Source organism: Amphiura filiformis, chromosome 20 (assembly GCF_039555335.1).
Source record: "Amphiura filiformis chromosome 20, Afil_fr2py, whole genome shotgun sequence".
NCBI classification, from domain to species: domain Eukaryota; kingdom Metazoa; phylum Echinodermata; class Ophiuroidea; order Amphilepidida; family Amphiuridae; genus Amphiura; species Amphiura filiformis.
Window position 1 is genome coordinate 40,640,554 of NC_092647.1, and position 22,869 is coordinate 40,663,422.

General features: G+C 36.6%; 1 protein-coding gene across 1 annotated transcript; it reads left to right on the top strand.

The window, feature by feature from the left end:
- Positions 1–290: 290 nt before the first annotated feature.
- Positions 291–21,739, top strand: LOC140143040 (UBX domain-containing protein 4-like). The gene is given in 11 exon segments (XM_072165081.1): positions 291–476; positions 2,911–3,019; positions 4,611–4,639; positions 5,559–5,680; positions 7,299–7,538; positions 9,367–9,513; positions 9,515–9,660; positions 11,727–11,829; positions 19,031–19,162; positions 19,929–20,146; positions 21,287–21,739. Coding segments are annotated over 11 exon segments (1,470 nt in total). The 5' UTR covers positions 291–394; the 3' UTR covers positions 21,429–21,739.
- The last annotated feature ends 1,130 nt before the right edge of the window (positions 21,740–22,869 follow it).

The following is a 22,869-nucleotide window of genomic DNA, read 5'->3' on the forward strand; positions in this document are numbered from 1 at the left end:
TCGCATACAAATATGATAACTTTGCGTTCTAATAACTTAAAGAGTGTTGCTTGTAAGAAAACGATATTTCTCTAAAGTAAAATATTTTATTTTATTAGATTTATATTCATGATAAAATACAAGAAAAAAACACATAATGATATTTTATATAATGCTAATAATAAGATATGATACCTAAATATTCTCTAGAGGTATAAGATTTTGTAATATCAGTTTAATTTAGGTTTCAATGTTTTTTGTAGCTATGCACTTTGGGGGTAAAGGTCATGAAACAAAACCATTGCTTCATTAATTGATTGCGGAATACAGACGTGTACATTTGTGTATCATTCATTGTGTATAATATTATTATTATTTAATTATTGCCATTTTGAAGTAACTACAAATTTACATAATGCGGTGGTTTGAAGGAGCGATTACAGCTGCTATTACAGAGGCCAAACAACGGCGTGTTTTATTTGTTGTTTACATTCATGGTAAGCTTTTAATAATAATTAAAAAAAAGGAAATATTTTTTTTTTAAAGCACCAAAAATTTATTATGAATTAAAAAAAAAGGCAACATTGCTGCTGTCTCAACAGTCTGTACTGCTCAAGTTCAGGTAAATTAAAGGCCCATTTAGTGATTTGCTCATCCAGACTAGAGTCTAGACGATCGTAAAAATTATCAAAATTCAGATTTTGGTATCTTAGAGTTAGACTTTGTAGAGTCATTGACATTGTCATTGTCACATTGACATGTCAAAATGTCATACTAAAATGTGCTAACATAGCCTGCGAGTGCTTCAGCTGAAAGCTGTGTATTTAAGACAAGGTAAGACATTTTACACAAATCTGTACAATGAATGGTGCTTCCAACTTCATCAGTACTGGTTTGGTTTTTTTTTGTGCCAAATTTGTCATTTTAAAAATACCAAATGACAATTTGAATGGCTTATCCTTCACTTTAAAGCAATTTATAAACAATTTCACTGAATGGGTCTTTAAGTATTTCTTGGCCAAACTGGAACATTCGCTTGCCATTGCGTCCATAAATGTACATATGCATAGCGTAAAGTGTGTACGCTGGCATGCCAATATGTACTGTACCACGCTATGTGCACTGTGCGTGTGTGTTTATCACAGAGCCACTAGCGTTCATAGTGTTCGATCTTGGCCAAGAATTATTTAATTTACCTTTTGTAGGTGTACTACCCCTGTTACTTTACTATTCGGCGAGGAGGAGAGGTAGACAAAAGAAACAACCTGGGGCAGTCCATCTCAAATCACCTAATGGGTTGGCTGGTCACCCTCTCAGATTTTGTTTACAATCACTTATATCATAGCCCTATGTGCCAAATGAACACATTTCAAACGGTAGGTCTCTACTCCTTGTCGTTTCCGAGAACCGGCTTATTGAAAATTGGGTCAGACCCCCCCTTTTTGGGCACGCGTGTCGCGACATTAATTTTCTTCCGAAGTTTAGACATCCATATCTTCCCTAGGGGTAAGCTACAGGGCTACAAATTGGAATCTAGGGTGTCTTTGACCCAAATAACCAGATTCTGGACTCATAAACAATGTATCTCACCTCCATTTGCTGATATAGACATATTAAAATACATGTTCGTGTTGACGCACATGACATATTCCTGTTTTTGACCCCCCTCCTCTTCATACCAGATGTGAGACATCATCTATTTTGCCTTTAGTAGGCAATATAGGTTCAGGTGTGACCCCCTATAGCAGGGTAGACCACTCATGGGCTTAATAAAAATTTCACAGGGGCTCAAAGATGACTCCTCAGCCAAAAGACCCCCCGTTTGTGACCCCATTTGACCTTGTGGGAAATAATTCACCATAACCAAACTCACACAAATTCCAAATACTTGCATGATGTTCCTCTGTACCAAAAATCTTAGTGGTGTCAAGCCATCTTCATGGTTAAAATAGTGATTGAATCTCTCATTGAAATACACAGTAAATTGATGAACTTTGCATTCTGGGAATTAGAACATTACTGTGTATTTCAATGCGATCTCAAAACAGTCATTTAACCATGAAGATGGCTTGACACCACTTTGATTTCTGGTACAGAGGAACATCATAGAAGTATTTTGAATATGTGTGAGTTTGATTATGGTGGCTCATTTCCCACATAATAAAATTTGGGTTGGTATTTAGGACAATTTTGTGTATATTTCAATGAGAAGTGGATAAATTGCGTCAAAAAACATCAAATATTCAACGAGCCATAACTCAGAAACGACAAGGAGTTGAGACCTAATATTTGAAATGTGTTCATTTGACCCATAGGGCTATGATATAAGTGATTTTAAAGAAAATCTGAGAGGGTGACCAGCCAACCTTTTCTGAAAATTAGGTGATTTGATATGGAATGACTCACCTATTACAGGTCAAAACTTAGAAATTATTACTTTTGCATCAATGTTAAACAGTTGCCAAACACTTTGAAGTCAAGGTTTAATGTATTTGATGGCAGGGCTTCGATAATTGAGGGAATATGGGCTAAAAAACAAGGTTTAAACAACTTTTTGAAAACAAGTGAAAATGGCAACTGCTAGCCTCAAAAGTACATTGTATTATGGTAGTACGAATCCAGGGCCTAGATTTCATGCCAGTTTGCGAGAATCAAAAATCATCCAAGTGGCTTCACTTACTGTATGATTCAATGAAAAAAATTTAGTCTCGCAACAAATGTTGATGAGAATCATTACGAGAATCAATTCCGTAATTCTCGTCAAATCTGAGGCACTGGAATCAAAGCGCAGTCCCTGCACTCTCACTCTTTGTTGCTCAATTTGGGGGGGATCTCCCTTAGCCCTCATGTCTTTGAGCCCTGCCTTGATTTGTTTTGTTTTTTATTGTGTTTCTTTTTTTTTTGTTCTGTTTTCTTCCGAAATACACGTAGGTGATGATGATGATGATTCCAAGAAGATGGATGACACATGGGAGGACACAGCAGTGACCAATGTGTGTGAGGAAACACAACTGATTGCAATGAGATTTAATTCCAACAGGTAACCCTTGTACTTTGGATAAAGAATTACATTTGAAAAAGAGATGAAAAAACAAAATGAATGGACCCAACCAACCTCGATTTTGCATTTTGAGGGGATTTTTTTTTTTTTTAATTTTGCTAAATTTGTACTGTAAATCAGCTGTTTTTTGGCCAAAATGCATTAATTTTGACTGGAAAGTTCATGAAGAGCTTATTTCCCAACCGTGTTAAGTCCACAAACCCATGTATCTGATTTTCCTGTGCGATCAACGCTATAGGTACCGTTAGTTGGCTGCACTATTACAAAGCAAACACAATACTGGTGAGCATTTGTGTCCCAAATGAGAACAATAGTCTGGATATTGTTATGCTGCATTGTTATGGTAAATAATAGCTTGTTGACAGTACAACTCTTTGTTGCTAATGTCATACTTGTCAAAGTAATTGTGATTGTATCACACAAGTAAATGAGACACATGGGGTTGTGGACTTAACACAGTTTGGAAATATATTCAAAATAATTTTGCAAATTTTTTGCAGACATATTTTGAAAATGTTTGTTTGAGAAGTTATATAACTAATATTCAATGATTCACAATTTACATTGTATAAATAATTTTTTGTGCTGTAGTTTGAATAAGTCTCACTTTAATGTTAAAAACTTACAACCATTTACATGTATTTGAAAATTGGTACAATTTGAAAAGTTGTAAATTAACAAAATACACTTGTTAAAATGTTGCACTCGTCTGACCTGAGCTATGGTCAATATGCGTCATCAATCGGTAAGACCCTGCATTTGTTGAGCATGTATGGAAGTACTGGTATCCATTATCTTTTTACTGTAATTAATAGATACATATGTTGCAAGTTTCAAATCACATCAAAATTCATCAGTTCATTCAAATCTTAACTACTCTGAATTCTTTTTACACAAATGAGATATCAAACTGCAGCTTACAAAATTCTCCAGACATTCATGCGCTATTTTTTAGTTTTTGTTTTTTTTAATTTTCAAAAAATATTTTTGGTTAGAAAAGCAAGTTATAGGTCAAAATTACTTGTTATTCAAGGTTGAAACCAGAGAAATATTGCTACTAAAAAAAATACCAATTTTTTTTTACAAAGTTGGATAAATTTGTATATTTTGATTACCTTTGCTTCTATTGAACAGTCAGGGACACATTGAATTAGTATGCCTTGCTAGCTGTTCAATAGAAACAAAAGTAATTAAAATATACAACTGTATCCAACTTTGTAAACAAAAATTGGCATTTTTTTTTTTTTTTGAGTAGCAGTATTTCTCTGGTTTCCTTGAATAACAAGTCATTTTGGGCCTATAACTTCTATTTTTTTTAGAATTTTTTTTATGTCAACACACTTTCGTCTTTGGTATACGAATTTTATCGACATGTCGACATTAAAAAACGGTTCCGACGACAGCACTTCTATTTTTATTGCTTTTAGTTAATCTCAACCAAAGAAATGCAGTGTAACAAAACAAGTAATGTGTAAATTATTTGACACAAATGTGCTGTTATCATCAGCTTGCGTGAAATATGGATTACTTTCTGTAACATTTAAATATCTTTATTTTCTTTCTTTTTCAGTGAGGAATGCAAGCAGTTCTCTCAATTTTGTATCCTTTAGCTGTAACCAGGGTTGATGATTTTTTTTTTTTTTTTAATCGGATTTTTTTCATTTAAATCGATTTTTTTTATTTTTTTTTTCATTCCAAGAACTCCTACAATGTATATCCCATAATAAATTCAAAAGAGACCAGTGGAATGCTAGGCATATGTGCAATCTTATCAGGTATTTACAAAAATTCAAAACGTGTTTTTACATGTGAAAATTTCAAAGAAAAAATTTGGCAAAAATTAAAAAGTTGATTTAAATCAGTGATTTTTTTTTATAAATCAAGTGATTTAAATCGCGATTTAAATCAGCATGATTTAGATCAAACAACCCTGGCTGTAACTTAAATTGTAGAGCAGAACCATTTCATTAGTTAGAATTTAACACAATGCCATCATTGGTTAGCCAGGCAGGTTTTTGTTTGTTTTTGTTTAAATTAATGACAAGGCATACATGTATATCACTCTGTCCATCATTGCTGAAAATTGGCATTATTGGACACTTTAACTTAGGAGGTTTTGGTGATGTTTTTAAATTGTTTTTTGTTTTTGCAATTATAGTATGAGGCGTATAAATGTAAAACCATATGTAGCGACAGGTATAGCTAAAATATTAAATTGTCGATCATGAGAGCCAACTTGGGTACGCACAGTTATTTGTGTCGAGCGTACTACGCAAAGACCGGCGCTTACGGCGCAAACACGGCTTTTGAGAATTGACCAATCACACGGTCGTTGCTAGGCAAGGTCAAGGTTCGGTCATGCAGGTCGCGCGATCGTGCTATTCTATGAAAAGTACGCTGACGCAGAAGGTACATTGTCTCATGATCGAGAATTTGTTATTTTGGCTATAGCATTTCTTTTTTTGTCTAAATTGTGAATTTGTGATAATGATTTCCTTGACAATTGCTTCCCTATTAGACCCTGTTCTGTGTGTACCATCAGTGTCATTGATTTCAGGTGAAACAGGTGTGCCGCTAGAGGGTGTAGCTGGCTATGTCACACCTGATGAATTTGCTGACAAGATCAGAAAGGTCAACCAGGTAAGGCAAAAAAAAAATTGTTTCTTTGTCCACGTCGAATCGACCGTGTACCCTGGTCCCGACCGTGTCTTTTTTTTTTTTTTTTTTTTTTTTTGGAATTTTTTTTTTTTTTTTTTGGAATTTTTATTTTTTTTTTTTTTTTTTTTTTTTTTTTGGGGCATCGATAGGACATCGTATAAAACAGTGGTTAGTATAAATTTAAAGAAAGAAAATGTAAAGAAAATGAACAGTATAACATGCAGAACCATCTCAAGAGTTAAACCAGTAAAGTGCTGTGTGTTTTGACTTATTTACCAGTCTACAAATTGTCAGTTTCAAGTGCAATATCTAAAAAAAAAAAAAAAAAAAAATCCGACCTACCGACCCAACTGTTTCATAAGCCTCTGTGGACAAACAAACAATTTTTTTTGGCCTAAGCACGATGATATATTTGTGGCAGTGTTCCCACTAAGGCTGTGTACCTGTATATTGAAACACCGTATTGTCTCTAATAAACGCTCCCCTTCTAATAAATGCCCCCTCCAATTTTCAGTGAAAAATGGAAAAAACATGTAAAAATACATTGTGTGATGAGTAAGCTTAAAACTTTCATCATGCATGTCAGTGACGATCGCTAAATTTCATGAACAAAACATATTGTTATTACTCAAACGTCCATCCAGTTCCCGATTTTTGAAGCTTTTTTCACTAAAAATTCACTTCTAATAAACGCCCACCATTTGGAAAAATGCACTGCCCTCTCCCCGGGCGTTTATTGCAGACAATGCAGTATGCCCCAGTGGGCCCTACATGTAAAATGTAATGGGAAATGTACTGCTCCAGTGATGTTTTTGTTTTGTGTGAGAAATCAATGGGTCCTATTTTATGCTGAGGCAGGAATGTTTTGAAAATTGGATTTATATTTGGAGTAAAATCCTTGGAAATGGATGAGAAAAAAAATAGAAATGGATGAGAAAATCCTTAAAAATGGGCAAAAAAATCTTTATAATGGATGAGAAAATCCTTACAAATGAGCAAGAAAATCCTTAGAAATGGATGAGAAAATCCTTACAAATGGGTGAGAAAATATTTATAATGGATGTGAAAATCCTTACAAATAGGCAAGAAAATCCGTAGAAATGGATGAGAAAATCTTTACAAACATGGGAAATGTACTGCTCCAGGGGTATACGTGAGAAATCCATGGGTCCCATTTTGTGCTAAGGAAAAACAGGCAGGAATATTTTGAAAATTGGATTTATATTTGGAGTAAAATCCTGGGAAATGGATGAGAAAAAAACTAGAAATGAATGAGAAAATAAATAATAACATGAATAGCAAAAATCCTTAAATAGCGTGACCGTTGCCATGGAAACAGAATCGATTCGAACGTACGGGTGACAGCATGACAGAAAAGATTCTCCAGGGTCTTCTGAATATTTTGATATACATGATTTGTCCATTTGACACATCTGTCCAAACGACACAGAAATTTCATGGGGCTGGCCACTATACTGATCCGGGGTGTATGGATTTCAACTGGAATAACTCAATATTCAGGATTACGAGTAAAAAGCCTTTAATACAATATAATTGGTTTTGATTTAACAAACATTTATTTATGACGTTTAATTTACAGAACCTGAAGCAGCAGTCATCAGCAAGCCAATCACCCCCTGTCAGCGATTCCTCCTCCCCCTCGGTCCCTCAGGCAGACTCCTCCCCCTCAGCCCCTCCTAACAAAGAAGCAAGCTCATCACAAGCTGCTTCTTCACCTCAGAGTAAAGAGGAGACAAAAGAGAACCTACAGGATAGAGCTGCTAGATTAAGACACAAAATGGAGGCCATTCATCAGCAGAAAGAAGCACAGAAGAAAGAGGTATGCTTTATGAGTTGGACAAATAAATAAATAAATGTACATATTTATATAGCGCTTTATGCCGTAAACAGCCTCAAAGCACTTTACATTTATTCCGCCGTTATTAGAATATGTCGGAACCACGTTTGCAGCCTACAAGTGGCGCAGGGTCCATGCAGTACAACGACTGTGACTACCCCTAACAGCTTCCCATTGCACCTGGGTGGGGTGGGGCAAGCGAGGCAAAGCGCCTTGCCCAAGGGCGCAACACGGTGGTGGGACGGGAATCGAACCCACGCACGCCGAGCAAGCTCTCAGATTATGAGTCCAAGGCCATAACCACTGAGCCACCGTTGCCCTCTAAGGTTATTCATTCACACAAATTTATAGAAGGTTAGTTGTTGATTGCCATTCAATATATTTACCATCAGTCATGCCATTGAAAAAATAATTGGTCAAGCAATTGATTGTTTGCTATGGGATGGTATACAAATATTAACTGTCTATGATTGTGATGGTCGAAATATAATCACAAGGTGAAAGATGGATTGTTCCATTCCACGAGCCGGAACGGCGAGTGGAATGGAACAATCCATCTTTCACCGAGTGATTATATTTCACCATTACACCTAATTTAAGACAGTTAATATTTGTTTTATATCACTCATGCATAAATTCTATTACTAAAATGCTATTTAAGGTAGGTAATACATTTTTTTCATCAACATACCACCATGTTTTGCCGTGATATACTTCACATTTTGGGGTCCACCCCATAACTAAATCGGCGAGTCCAAGAGTCAGCGCGGCTTGGCGCAGGCACACTACGGCAGAGCACTATGATGGTAAAGACTATCACACGGAGAGGGTGATGGTAAAAATGGCAAATGGTGATCAACCAATGAACTGTCTAGAATTTATGTATGAGTGATATAATAGATATTGGGGTGCAAGGTCTTAGCCAGCCATACGTCTGACCGGTCTTTAAGACAGGCTAATCTAGTTTTAGACGGGTATATTTAATGGATTTTACAGATGTGATAGCTCTAAAACAGATGATTTTCAGGGTATATGAACTTGGGACTAATGCAAAGTGACATGTAAAGGCCAAATCGGGACATATTTGAACCCAGTGACCCTTCCATGGGTATAGACAAGTTGTTTCATATTTGAGGGTCAAATTTTGGTATAGAATGGATAGGTGGTTTCTTTCTGGCTAAGACTCTGTTGGGGTGAAACACCTATTGTAAAAACCAGGGATTAAACAAATAAAAATTGTAGTACATTGATTTATTTTTGTTTCATACACTCTAACAACCTCATAGCCAGAACCTCATAGCCAATCAGAAAAGACACTAAGTGAGCTTGTCTAATTGCACTCCGTGTAGTATAATTTGCAGAGCTTTCGAACCTCGACTCGCCAAATATGTGTGTTGATGTTGCTTCTAAAATGAATATGGTTTAGATATTTTTAATTTATTTGTTTCCCTGGTGATTTATAACAGTAAGTGAAAAAAATGGAGTTGAAATAATATATAACCAATTATTGTATAATTGCACTCACAGTTTTGTGTGTTATGCGATATGCATTGAATCTTGCAGGATTGTGTCATTTTCTTTAAAGATGAGTGCATTGATATTGGTCACATTTTCCAACATATTTAGTATTTTGTTTGTTATAAAAAATGGCAGAAATTGCAGAAATTCTTCGTCGTGTATGAAATGTGCATTGGACACATCAACATCTTAGCGTGTGCATTATTGAGTGCAATTTTTCTCTCAACAAGTAATACACAGTTATTAACTTATAAATAAATCAAGATTGATTAATTCTTCCACCTGTTTGCAGGAAATTCGTAAAAAAGAAATGGAAAGAAGAAAGATGGGACAAGGTATGCAGAAGATGAAGCAACAACGAGCAGAGCAGGAAGCTAGGGAACTTGCCGCAGAAATCCGTAAAGAAAAACTGGAAGATAAACTGGCCAAGGAAAGAGTAAAAAGAACAGATTAGTAGAGACAGAGCAGAGAAGAATTCTAGGTTTGCTGAGGAACGGAGAGAAAGGGAGCAGAGTAAGGCTGTGAAAGAGACTGCTAAGCAAGCTACCAAAACTGAAGAACAGAAGGTTAAAGCTAAAGTCAATATGTAAGTTTTATCTTCTTTTTTGAACTTTATTCAATAGAAACTTTAGAACTGGGTCCTGTTGTCCATCCAACCATCCATATGTAAAGATATCTCCAGATCTGTGTGGCATATCAGGGCTATTCCAGTTGAAATCTATCTATGAAAAACATCACTTTAATCTCCCACACAGGGTATGTAGATTTTGAATCACCCATTCAGATAACCCCATTTCTAATTCACGCTCGTGTGGAAGATTAAGGTCATGTCTTCCATAAGGGTTGTATGGATTTCAACTGGAATAGCCCATAATCGTCAGGTGAATGCAAGAAGGTTGTTAGGGAATAGAAATTACAAAGCACCTTACAATATTCTTGTATTCAAGCCTTATACAAGAAATGAGGTGATGAAATATGATGAGTTACAATAACACATGTTGAGTTACCATGACATCCATATGGGGTGTATGGATTTCAACTGGAATAGCCCATATCGTCAGGTGAATGCAAGAAGGTTGTTAGGGAATAGAAATTACAAAGCACCTTACAACATTCTTGTATTCAAGCCTTATACAAGAAATGAGGTGATGAAATATGATTAGTTACAATAACACATGATGAGTTACCATGACATCCATATGGGGTGTATGGATTTCAACTGGAATAGCCCATATCGTCAGGTGAATGCAAGAAGGTTGTTAGGGAATAGAAATTACAAAGCACCTTACAACATTCTTGTATTCAAGCCTTATACAAGAAATGAGGTGATGAAATATGATGAGTTACAATAACACATGATGAGTTACCATGACATCCATATGGGGTGTATGGATTTCAACTGGAATAGCCCATATCGTCATGTGAATCCAAGTAGGTTGTAAGTGAATAGAAAAGCACTTGCATTCGTCTTATGAGGCAATGAAATATGATGAGTTACCATGACAATTTAAACTGATTTTGAGATGGGACCAAAAGAGTGCGTAATTTCTCTAGTATAATTTGAATGATTCATGGATAATGGAAGATGCTAGTGGGAATTAGGTTCTTGAAACTTGATTTCCTTTTTCCGTCACTTTTTGTTTTGTGGCAACTTTTTTATTATTCATTATTTGATTGAATTTTTCATAGCGTGGTCTCAGACTGTGCGGTATGAATTAAATGTTCCAGGAGTTGCAAGGGCTTTTATATGAAAGACACTTGAAAGTTGAAGCTATTGAAGGGGGATCACCGAAGACTGAATTGTTTATTCCCTGCTTCTGAAATGATTTTGCAGCCTGTTTTTACTTCGAAGAACACTAACATATTTCGAAAAAATATTCTAAAGTACAATTCTACCAAATAATGACTTTTTTTTTCGGATTCTTGGTTTACAAACGCCGGCAAAATTTCATAACGTGCACGGGTGACAGGAAACAGAAAATCAAGTTTCAAGGGTTTTTAAGGTCACAAAATCATGAAAATGGAGCTAGTGCCAGCAGTTTCTGCTACAAGTGTGTTATCTATACACCCTCTATGCAAGTTTCATAGTGAAATAATGCGGTAGAGCATTGAAACTGCAAGGACAAACTCACCTCCTTCCATTGAAACTACATGGACATTACAACCTTCTTTGCCATTTATCTTGAAATGTAATCAATGTGACTTAGCCCCCTTTTAGAACTTCTAGGGCAACTGTAGCTGAGAGAGCACAGAAGCATGATAGCAAACTGCACTGTTTGACCACCAATGACCCTCTTGAATTTTGACATGTTCTGGTTATATTGAGGATTCTTTTTACTAGTTAGGTCTACTGTAACTTTTGACCCCAAATTTGATGCAAACTGCCAAAGTGTTTAAATTTTTCATAAAATTTTCGGGAAATTAAAAAAAATTGGCAATTGACTATTTTGAAAAAAAGACCAATATATAAACCTAGAGTGGCCTAGAAAAAAGGGTCAATGATAAACCAAATGGCCGAAAATGATTGTGACATATCCCTGTATGGGCATTTGTATTGAGTACCCCCCCTTGCTCAGACAATAACTTATAACTAATAATAATAACTTATAGCTAATAATTTTGTTGCAATTTTGTGGGGTGTTTTATTTTCAGGGAGATTGCAAGGCTACAGTTCAGATTACCAGATGGCTCAACGGTGACCCAACAATTCCCATCCAGTAGCCATTTACAAGAAGCTCATGATTTTCTTGCAGAGGTAAGTGTAGATATCTCCGTAGTCAACTTGCCCATTTTGCATACTCTGGCTATTACATTTGCTGATTTGTAATAATTGTGTGCAATTGATAGATTTTCACATCTGATATTTTCAGTCACCATAGTCACTCTGTTTGTTGGCTTCCCAAGTGGACTACTTACTTTGACTTGCGGTTAACATTTTTAACACGGGTCTCTATGTAAAGCTAGGCCAATTTCTGGCCTAATTAAAATTGGCCATGATGTAATGCATCTTTAAATGGATCTGGCTTGTGATTGGTTGCCCAGATCTCGCTATGGTTTAAATCCTCCGGGCACATGCCATTACCACTATAACTGCATCGTACACAACAATCTCTGGAATTTGCGGCACGTTTGTGTAGGCGCGAAAGTTAAACTATCACTTAGTGCATGGACGTACGTTTAGCGCATCATGTACTTCGACTGTTGTGCTTGCGGTTAATATTGGATTGATAAACAAGTATGATTGATAGTGTGTTTTAGAGACCAAAGTCCCGGGGTAAAGTTCTGCTTAAAAGTCAAAGTACAATGTACATAGTCAGATATTTTACTCGGGCTTTCGCGATCAATAAACTGGTAGATTCAAAAATCTGAATTGTTCAGTATTGAAGTGAGCCATGCAAGATATGTTGCATTCAATAACTTTTATTGTCACTGATTATATAAACTATCGAACACTTTAATTTTAATAAACATCAGTATAATCTTGAGTTCAATGACGGAATGCGTTCATCATGATTAATAATAACATATTTTTATTTATCAAAATTCAACTATGGCATAGTCTAAGGTAAGTGTGGACAAAGTGAAAATGAAAGTGGAGCATGTGTGACTACCATAAAAAGAGAACTTTCCAGAAACCATTAGGGCAGGTTACATCACCTCCGCCAAATTAGCCTCTTAAGGTGGTACTACACCCCTTAATAAATTTGTGACTATTTTTGCATTTTTCTCAAAAAATAATAACACACTAGTAACAAAAGTTATGTATATTAATAGGGCAAGGAATCCAGTTACTACACTGGAATTTCAGTGACTCAAGACAAGCGGCACATTATTTATGGTAAGAAAAGAGGTACCGCTAGAATGTACCTCATTTCGTAACATATATAATGAACCACTTGTCTTGAATAATATAATATACATAACCTTTGTTACCAGTGTGTAGTTATTTTTTGAGAAAAAATAACAAATTAGTTGCAAAATTTATCAGGGGGTGTAGTACCACCTTAATCCTTTGTACATGGTTCAGATTCCTTAATTTTCTTAATTTGTTCATACGTATTAGCGGTATCTTTAAATGTGGGTTTGCGACAGCTGCCATGTTTCAACGCGATAGGTCATACATGTATATATTGACATATGACAGGCATTTATTCCCACGCATTGTTCACCCACTTTGTTTCATCTTTTCAATTTCCCACCTCCACACTACCACATCATTAACTGTTAATCTTGCTAGACTAAAGTATTATTATGTATGAGACATTTTACTCAGAAATAAAGATGATAATCTGATACACTCATCAGGTCAGGGTAACAGGTGGAAGGTTTTCAATTATGCCCAGGTATCATATGGAATTTGCAGGTGGTACCTTGGGTAGAGAAATGAGAGTGGATAGAGAAATTTGCACTCAATTTTTAAAAAATAATTTGTTTCCAAAGAGTTATGAGTTGTTCCACAACTGTTTGGAGTAGGCCTAACCTTTATTTTTGTACAGGTATTATTATCAATTGATGTGCTCACTGACTCCACACTATGCAGTTAGGAGGAGATCAATAATACTAAATTCTGTTACCTATTTCGGACAATACCCTTTAACCTTTTCCCAGCATTTCAATGTATTTTTAGTGAAGGTTTTAGTGAAAATATATACCTGCAAAACTTTTAACATAAGCAAGTTAAACTACAACTTTGATATAAAATTGGATCAATTGAGCCCATTGGTCAAGCTGTGACTAGAGCAAGTTCAATAAATATTGGGAATAAAGCATCCAATTTTATCATTATTATATTTTTGATCCAATATTTTCAAACACTTGCATTCATCAAACATACTAATGTTTGACATTGAACTCGGTCCTCTTGGAATTGGATTTCTGCAATGCGCTTCTTCCCTTTTTGCCTGTTTCAGTCAACATTTAGCATTGGGCAAATTTTTGCACATTTAACCATTGCTTTTGTCCCAGTAAATTCTCAGTTTTGGGCCAGTACATCACTGAGAGGGGAAGGGAGATCACTGACATAACTTGTTTGGTACAAGAATAGTTGTCGGTAATTTCATGTTTTTAGTCAGTACATTCACAAGTTTGTGCCCCCTCCACGCCCGTGTCTAAATGCTGCCTAAGCCACTTGCTAAGATATACTATTTTATGTTAACACCTGAGCACTCCCTGGTGATCTAACATTGCCTCTGATTGGTCAATAACATGATGTCTTCATTTTAATCACCAATCAGAATGAAGTTTTGCAAATAGTTCACCCCATTTTTGTGTGGTGAAATTATTCTAACAATGTTGCTGATTGGTCCATTTGATGATGAAAACTTCTTTTTGGCCAATTGGCAGGTAGTTCTCATGGGGTTAATTGATGGATTGTAGGCTTGATTATCACAGCATACAAAAAACACCCTAAAAAATTGGCAAAGCAGGGTATTGATCCAAATATTAGTAGTACTCTATTTTCCAGAAACAGGGAGGAGATCAACTCCCCCTTTTTAAAGGGCAGTTTATTTGTACAAATTGGTACAAATGTATGTGATGCAGGAGTCTGTGGTTATGTTATAATCATAAACACTTAGGAATTCTAAGGAAATTTCCTAAATAGGAGAAGCTGTTGACTGACATGATTAGTTCTTAAATACCACACCTATTTTATATAACACTGAGACTTTGACTGAGTCCATTTTGAAGTCCTGGGGTACACTGTTTCCTTTGTGAGATTTGTCTTGAAGGAAAGAGGGGCTTGTAGGGGCACAGCGGTATGGGGTCTCACAATTAGAGGGTTGGGAGTTAGAGCCCCGGCAGGGCCATTGTGTGGTGCACTTGCTCAAGGCGCTTTACCTCACTTGCCTCTCTCTACCCAGGAATGAAATGGGGAGCTGTTCGAATATTGTCCATTGAGCACCGCCCTAATTCGGTATTCAAACGACAGCAGAATAAATAATGTAAAATGCTTTGATTCATGTAAAAAAAATGTTTTTTAAATTTATTTATTTACAATGCCTTGCATGATGTTTTCAAATTGCTAGATAATGCAGAAGTCCATTTTTTGATGCAATCATTCCTCGCGCCGGTAGGCGCGAGGTATTAGTGTTTACTTCTGAATCGAACGTGGGGACATGGGGAAAGCCTGAATATAGTAAATTATATTTACCTTCATTTAAATACTTATGATACTTTCATCAAAACAAATATTCAAGCGATGATAGTGTGTAATATAAAAAATATAAAATTTCACTATTTTCAGAGAAAATAGTGTTTTTAGACAAAACGATATTTTGTTTTCTGCATAGAGGTTGATTTACTAATTGCATTGAGCATGCGTGGTGATAAATTGGCAAGAAATTCTTTCTGTTTGGGGTGTTTCATAAAATTCCCTTTAAAGGGAAAGCTTCCTGGAAAGCTTAAGCAACATATACGTCACTAACTTTGTCCGATCGGGCTCAAATTTGGTGGGTGGAATCCTGGATACGAGGGGAATATATGCCCGAAATAAAATTGAGGTCAAGCGAGGTCAAAGGTCATTACGGAGGGGGTCAAATTTCAAACTTTGTCCGATCGGGCTCAAATTTGGTGGGTGGAATCCTTGATACGAGGGGAATATATGCCTGAAATAAAATTGAGGTCAAGCGAGGTCAAAGGTCATTACGGGGGGGGTCAAATTTCAAACTTTGTCCGATCGGGCTCAAATTTGGTGGGTGGAATCCTTGATACGAGGGGAATATATGCCCGAAATAAAATTGAGGTCAAGCGAGGTCAAAGGTCATTACGGAGAGGTCAAATTTAAAACTTTGTCCGATCGGGCTCAAATTTGGTGGGTGGAATCCTTGATACGAGGGGAATATATGCCCGAAATAAAATTGAGGTCAAGCGAGGTCAAAGGTCATTACGGAGAGGTCAAATTAAAAACTTTGTCCGATCGGGCTCAAATTTGGTGGGTGGAATCCTTGATACGAGGGGAATATATGCCCGAAATAAAATCGAGGTCAACCAAGGTCAAAGGTCATTACGGAGGGGTCAAATTTCAAACTTTGTCCGATCAGGCTCAAATTTGGTGGGTGGAATCCATGATACGAGGGGAATATATGCCCGAAATAAAATTGAGGTCAAGCGAGGTCAAAGGTCATTACGGAGAGGTCAAATTAAAAACTTTGTCCGATCAGGCTCAAATTTGGTGGGTGGAATCCTTGATACGAGGGAAATATATGCCCGAAATAAAATTGAGGTCAAGCGAGGTCAAAGGTCATTACGGAGGGGTCAAATTTCAAACTTTGTCCGATCGGGCTCAAACTTGGTGGATGGAATCCTTGATACGAGGGGATTACATGCCCGAAATAAAATCGAGGTCAACCAAGGTCAAAGGTCATTACGGAGGGGTCAAATTTCAAACTTTGTCCGATCGGGCTCAAATTTGGTGGGTGGAATCCTTGATACGAGGGGAATATATGCCCGAAATAAAATTGAGGTCAAGCGAGGTCAAAGGTCAAGTTATAAGAAAAATCATAAAATTTGGGTCCCTATTTTCAAGGTTACCTATTTCTCCAATGCTTAAGCAATGAAATATACGTCACTTATACGTTGAACACGGATCGATTGGCGCGTGGTTCATATTGGTGCGTATGCACCAAATACGTATCTTGTTAGTTTAAGGTGTTACACATTGATGAATTTCAGGGTTAGGTCAATTCCTGTAATAGGAATCTTGGATCGGAGGAAGTACTATAACTTTTGATATTTTTTTCTAACTATCCGTAATGCCTGAGTCTATTTTGAAGAGTTGATATTTAGTAAAGGTTTTAAAGCAGCAATGACATCCATTGACAAGCCATATTCTGGAAGAGATAGTCTTGAATGGGAGGTTCACACTGGATTAAATAATTGTGACCACCCCCATTTCATAATGCAGGAGTCCATTTTAAAGTACTGATTCAACCCTGTTGTGATTGTTGTAAGGTGTAAAGCAATGAGGACTTCCAGGGACAAGCCATTTCCTGTTAGGGGAAATGTCTTTAATAGGAGGGGCTGGGTTAATGGCTGACATGATTCTGGCTGTGCAGCCTGGCCAAATTGTCATTTCCCCTCATGATTGTGATGTCAGTAGGGTTTGACATCTTAAGTGGCCAAGGGAATGAGATTTGTCACACAGCCAGAGAATTAATCGCTTGTGTCCTTTTATGAAGTTATATAAGATTTTTGTTGTTGTTGCCTATATCCCATTTTCCCTAGTTTGTTTACTATGATTCAGACCTTGAAATTACATTGAAGATCTCATTTCAGATTACACTGAAAATCACCCAATATAAGAGGAAAAGTAATACTGAATTTTCATAAGTGTTGCAGTTTGTTTTTCCATGCTGTAACACAGGGGTAGCGCTATAGTCAAATGCAGAAAACCTTTGACGAGCGACTACCGTGATGTTGCAAATTCGGCGCTAACAACGCAGACTGGCGCACAGTTCATTCATAAATTTCCACTCAGCAACAACATATCGCCTTAGCAGCCAATCAGAGACAAGTCGTTGCAGTAACGCAGTAAATACGCTGATGTATCCTTACAATACGCGCCGTCAAAGGTTTACTGCATTTTAGTATAACTTGAATTTTGAGGTGAGCAAAAGTGATCACTCTCATAAATACTCTTCTAAACTTTCTCAGAAGGGTTATTAAATGTTTAGCTCACCTATCAGTGCATAATATGCAGTAGTATTTTCCCTGTCATTTCTGCTAAACATCTTCAGGAGAGAGTGATGCATACATGTAGTAAGCTTATAACTTTTCAAAGACAAAGCCTGATAGTCATTTGTTAATAACAATATTTTTCAAGTTCTGATGGTAATTCTAAGTAAATACATGCTATCTTTGGGGAGGAAGTTAATATGAAGTAAACAATAATGTCTGGACAAGGATTGTGTTTATAAGTGATTCAATAGTGCGATGGCCTCCATCTGCTGTCTGACACTTGTCTCAGTATTCAGTCCTGAGGAAGTTGATGATGGACTACATAAATCAAGATTTTTTATATCTATGTAAAAATAGTATGCTATGAGATTATGAAACAATGCATAAAAACCTGTTGCAATTGATTTAAGTTGCATCAGTGTCCATAATAAGGAAAACTTTGAGGTTGCCCTGAGAACAACCTTTGCATAGATTCTGCTTGCCCTCAAAATATGTGAGTTGTCCCAAAATGTGGAATACTTTTGGGTATAAAAAAGTAAATTTGTTTGATGTCTTTTTGCTCTGGAAACCAGTGTTGGCTTCCAAATTCACCATTCTGATCATGCGCATCTTGATCACTTGCACCATCGGTTAACTCAGTGAAATAGTTAATTAAAACATCAGAAGTGAATAGTCTGAACAAGTGGACATCACAGCATAATAGGTGTGCTAGTGGTGATCGGTAGATCTTGATGATATGAAAGACATTTAAATTGATTTATTATTGTTGATTTTGGAGCTAAAATAACTGGTTGTCCATTTGATAACTGAGTGGCTCATCTTGGTTTTCCTCAGTGGTTTTTGGACAAGGAGACAAGAGGATAAGTGCTTATTTTGAACACTGAGTAGAATACTGCGAAAGACTTTGAGACAATTTACTTACAAGTACATCCAAAAATGAAATTTAAGGTATGCTCAACATGGCTCTTTCTCTAAGAGACTTCCCAAGAAATGCTAAATGTTTTCCAGAAAGATTATGTAAATGGTATATAAAGGGTATAAAATATTTTTTAAACTTTTTTCTTGCTGCAAAACATTGTAACATAATGTTATTTAAGTGTTTGTCAAATATTTTGTAAAATTGTTTGTCAACAAATATTTTACATTAACATTTTAAAATGTTGTTGCAGTGGTTTTTCATGCATTTACATGAACTGAGTAGTTTCAAATTACCCCAATCTGTATGTAATTTTTTGTATTCTAATGAAGGTGCTTATTTTGTTTTGTTATTTTGCATACAGCATGTAGGAAATTCACTGAAAGATTTCACACTGTCAACAACATTTCCACGACGGCGGTTTGCAGCGAGTGATTTGAGCCGGTCATTGTTAAACTTAGAATTGGCGCCCTCAGCTGCAATAGTTGTACTACCGGTAAGTACAGTGATGGGTAACTCATGGAGTAGCTTGATTTATGACAAATTTAAAAAAAGAAGAGAGCACAATGTGGTCCCGTAACATGTATAACACAAAACTGCCAGCGGGTTACATAAGAGGTTTTGCTTTAATCATGTTCCGGGGCCAATAACAGATAGGAGGGTTTTCCAGCCCAGCGACGATATTTTGCATTCATATGAATTGATTGAATTATGATTCAAATTTTGCCTGAATCATTTTAAAAGAATCATAGAGATCATTATAATTATTAGAATCACTCTCAAAAAATTATTAAAATCTAATTATTTGAAATTAATGGTAAACTTGAGAGGACAATAAAAAATAAGGTTCAACCTTTCACTTTACATAGTTTGGCACTTCATGTCTTGTATTTCCCATACCATATGCTTCACCCAACAACTAATCCTGAAAACAGGGACATGTCAATCAATTTAGTCTACATCAGCAGTCAAATCATCCTCGGGCTACAAATGAGAATCCGTTCGCTATTGGATCAAATTGTACCAGATTTACTGCAGATGTCTGAGACAGGCATCTATTGGGCTATTCCATTTAAAATCCACACACCCCCCTATGGAAGACTTTACCTCTATCTTCCAACACAGCGAGTCTGAATGGGGTTACCCAAATGGGTGACTCTATTTGAAATCTACACTCCCTCTGTGGGAGATTAAGGTCATGTCTTCCATACAGGGTGTATGAATTTCAAATTGAATAGCTCATTTGAATGTTTATATTGCAGGGGATGTATCAATCGACACGGGCTAGTGCTGCAGTAGCAGCTTCTTCAGGCGGTGGAGGGATTCTCATGTGGATTCTTGGGCCGTTGTTATTCATCTGGAATGCATTTTACAACTTCCTGTTTGGAAGTAGTGGTAGTGCATCTGATAGTGACCAGTCGCCACCACCACAAGAACAAACAATACCACAAAGTGCTGCAGCTGGGGCCAGACCAAAGAGGTGAGGGGTTTGTAACTTAGGGTGGGTTCTAGTGACGAGGGGTTTGGATGGGTGGAAGGGGAGGGTTATGGTGACTAGCAGACATCACCCAAGAACAAAATATACCACAAAGTGCTGCAGCTGGGGCTAGACCAAAGAGGTGAGGGGCTTGTTAGAGGGTTTAGCTTAGGGTGGGGTTAAGTAACCAGGGGTTTAGTGACCAGGGGTTTAGATGAGTGGAGACTTGGAGGGGAGGGTTATAGTGACTAGCAGACACCACCAAAGAACAAAATATACCACAAAGTGCTGCAGCTGGGGCTAGACCAAAGAGGTGAGGGATTTGTAAGATGGTTTTGCTTAGTTACGGTGGGGTTTAGTGACCAGGGGTTTGGAGGGGAGGATTTTGGTGACTAGCAGACACCATCCAAGAACAAAATATACCACAAAGTGCTGCAGCTGTGACGAGACCAAAGAGGTGAGGGGTTTGTGAGATGGTTTAGCTTAGGGTGGGGTTTAGTGACAGGGGTTTAGATGGGTGGAGGGGGGTTATGGTGACTAGAAGATACCACACAAAGAAGTGAGGGGTTTGTAAGAGGGTTTAACTTAGGGTGGGGTTTAGTGACCACGTGTTTAGATGGGTGGAGTTTAATCACCGGAGGTGATATCGCTTGAGGTGATAAGTTCTATGAACATTTACATAATTTTATATGCAAATTTGTATAATATTATTATCAGACACTGCATCTTATGAATAAATGTGTTAACTGCAATCTTGCATGAAAATGTTGGGACACTTTGTTCATTTGCACGCATTCCTGCTCCCCTTAATCAATGTTGAATGCTGAAAAATATTGAAAGGTGGTTGCACTTAATGTCTGCTCCAACATTGTTTCCAGGAGGATAGAGGGGGAGCAGGCAAGTACTATGAGCTATGAACCATATAATGTATTTTCTGCATCTTGCACAATTCACAGGAATTTGATCTTCAAAACATCAAGTGTCCCAACAATTTTCACACAGGATTGTGGGTCTCATGGTAGAAATATATTGTGTGACAATAATATGTGTATGTTCTTGATGCATGTATTTACTCCTTCAGTCTGTTCCATGCATTGTTATAATGGCCTTCATTTTCATTCACTTCTCTTCATCCTATAATAGTTCAAATGTGAGGAGGAGAACACCAGGAGGAGAGGGATCCAGTTACCAGAGAGACGGAAACATCCACAGATTAGTGTCCAACTCAGATGAAGATGAAGATGATAATAATACATGGAATGGCAACTCAACACAACAGATGTGAAAAACTCTGAACAGAAAATCATACATTATGTATTGTGACTGATTTATGAAGCGCTATTACATTATACGATAATAACACTTTACAGAAAATGTAAAAATTGCAGACATTTCAAAGATAAGGCCAAACAAAATTAACTGTTTGTGATATGTCGCATGGGACTTCAGAATCCAATGTGAATTATTTACAGCCAATTTTTGCCAAATTTTGTGCTAAAATGTAAAAAATAAACTAATGTAATTTTGCATGACAACACACAGCATAAAGGTCCATTCATACTCTGCCACAATAATGTGTTGCAGTGTATTGCTGCACTGCATCATACTGCAAAATACTGCATCTCAATAAAGTTAAATATATTTAAACTTGGAAATGTGACGAGCTGCGTTGAATTGCGCAAAAGGTAATCAATATATCGGGAATGCAAGGCAAGTGCAGCGTAGTATGAACAGACCTTTAGTCTAATGCAGGGACATGAGACAAACTGTTAATATTTTTGGGCTTATACGATCAGCTATGGCAGAATATAGGTGCACAGTGGCAACATTTACAGTTTAGTCGTAATTCAGATTAAGGTGATATAATAATATGTGAAATGATAACTCAATGTGCAACGCAACAGATACATAATATCATAGTGCTTTACATAATAAATGGCCATTACAGAAATGTTAAAAGGGATTATAGTCTGCAGAGGATGCCTTTTTTCAGCTGACATTTATTCAGATATTCAGCAAAGTGTAACATGTAAGTTAATTATTACTTTGTCAACTGAATCACTGAGTCCTGAACCACAAACAAAATGATCGCCATACAAAGTCTACCGGCATGTACCATCATTCTAAATGGTGCGTGATCCAGTTGCCATGGAGTTACGTTACCACTTCTCTGGCAAGTTAACACAGCTTTATTTTATTATCTGTGATCACACACATATCAAACAAAAGTATTTGCATTACTGAATTTCATTGATCTTTTCCCAGCAATCATTTTCCTGTGATCTGAGAAAAAAAAAACACTGGCAAATATCAGCTAATTCCAGAAATTGTCAATATTTTGTAACAAAAACATCCTTGTATTCATTGGGTTAATTAATTTAAAGTCCACACTCCCTTTGTGGTAGATTTTGGAAATGTCTTCCACAGGGGAGAATGAATTTCAAAATGAATTAGCACATTAACCAACGTCGCGTCACATATGACTTACTGATCGATCATAATGTATATGGAGTTCAGATTCTCATGTTTTATTAGCAAATTGAGGGCTTTCCCTGATAAATTTTATCTGGAGATATTTATGTTTGTAAATCACAGAATTTGAAAATGTCATAGAGGTTATGCCTCTTTGTAAACACTTGAAAGTACTTGTTTTGATGTATATAAATACTTACAAAAGAAATGTAATTGGTATTTAATCATGTCATAATAAAGCATCATCATTTTAG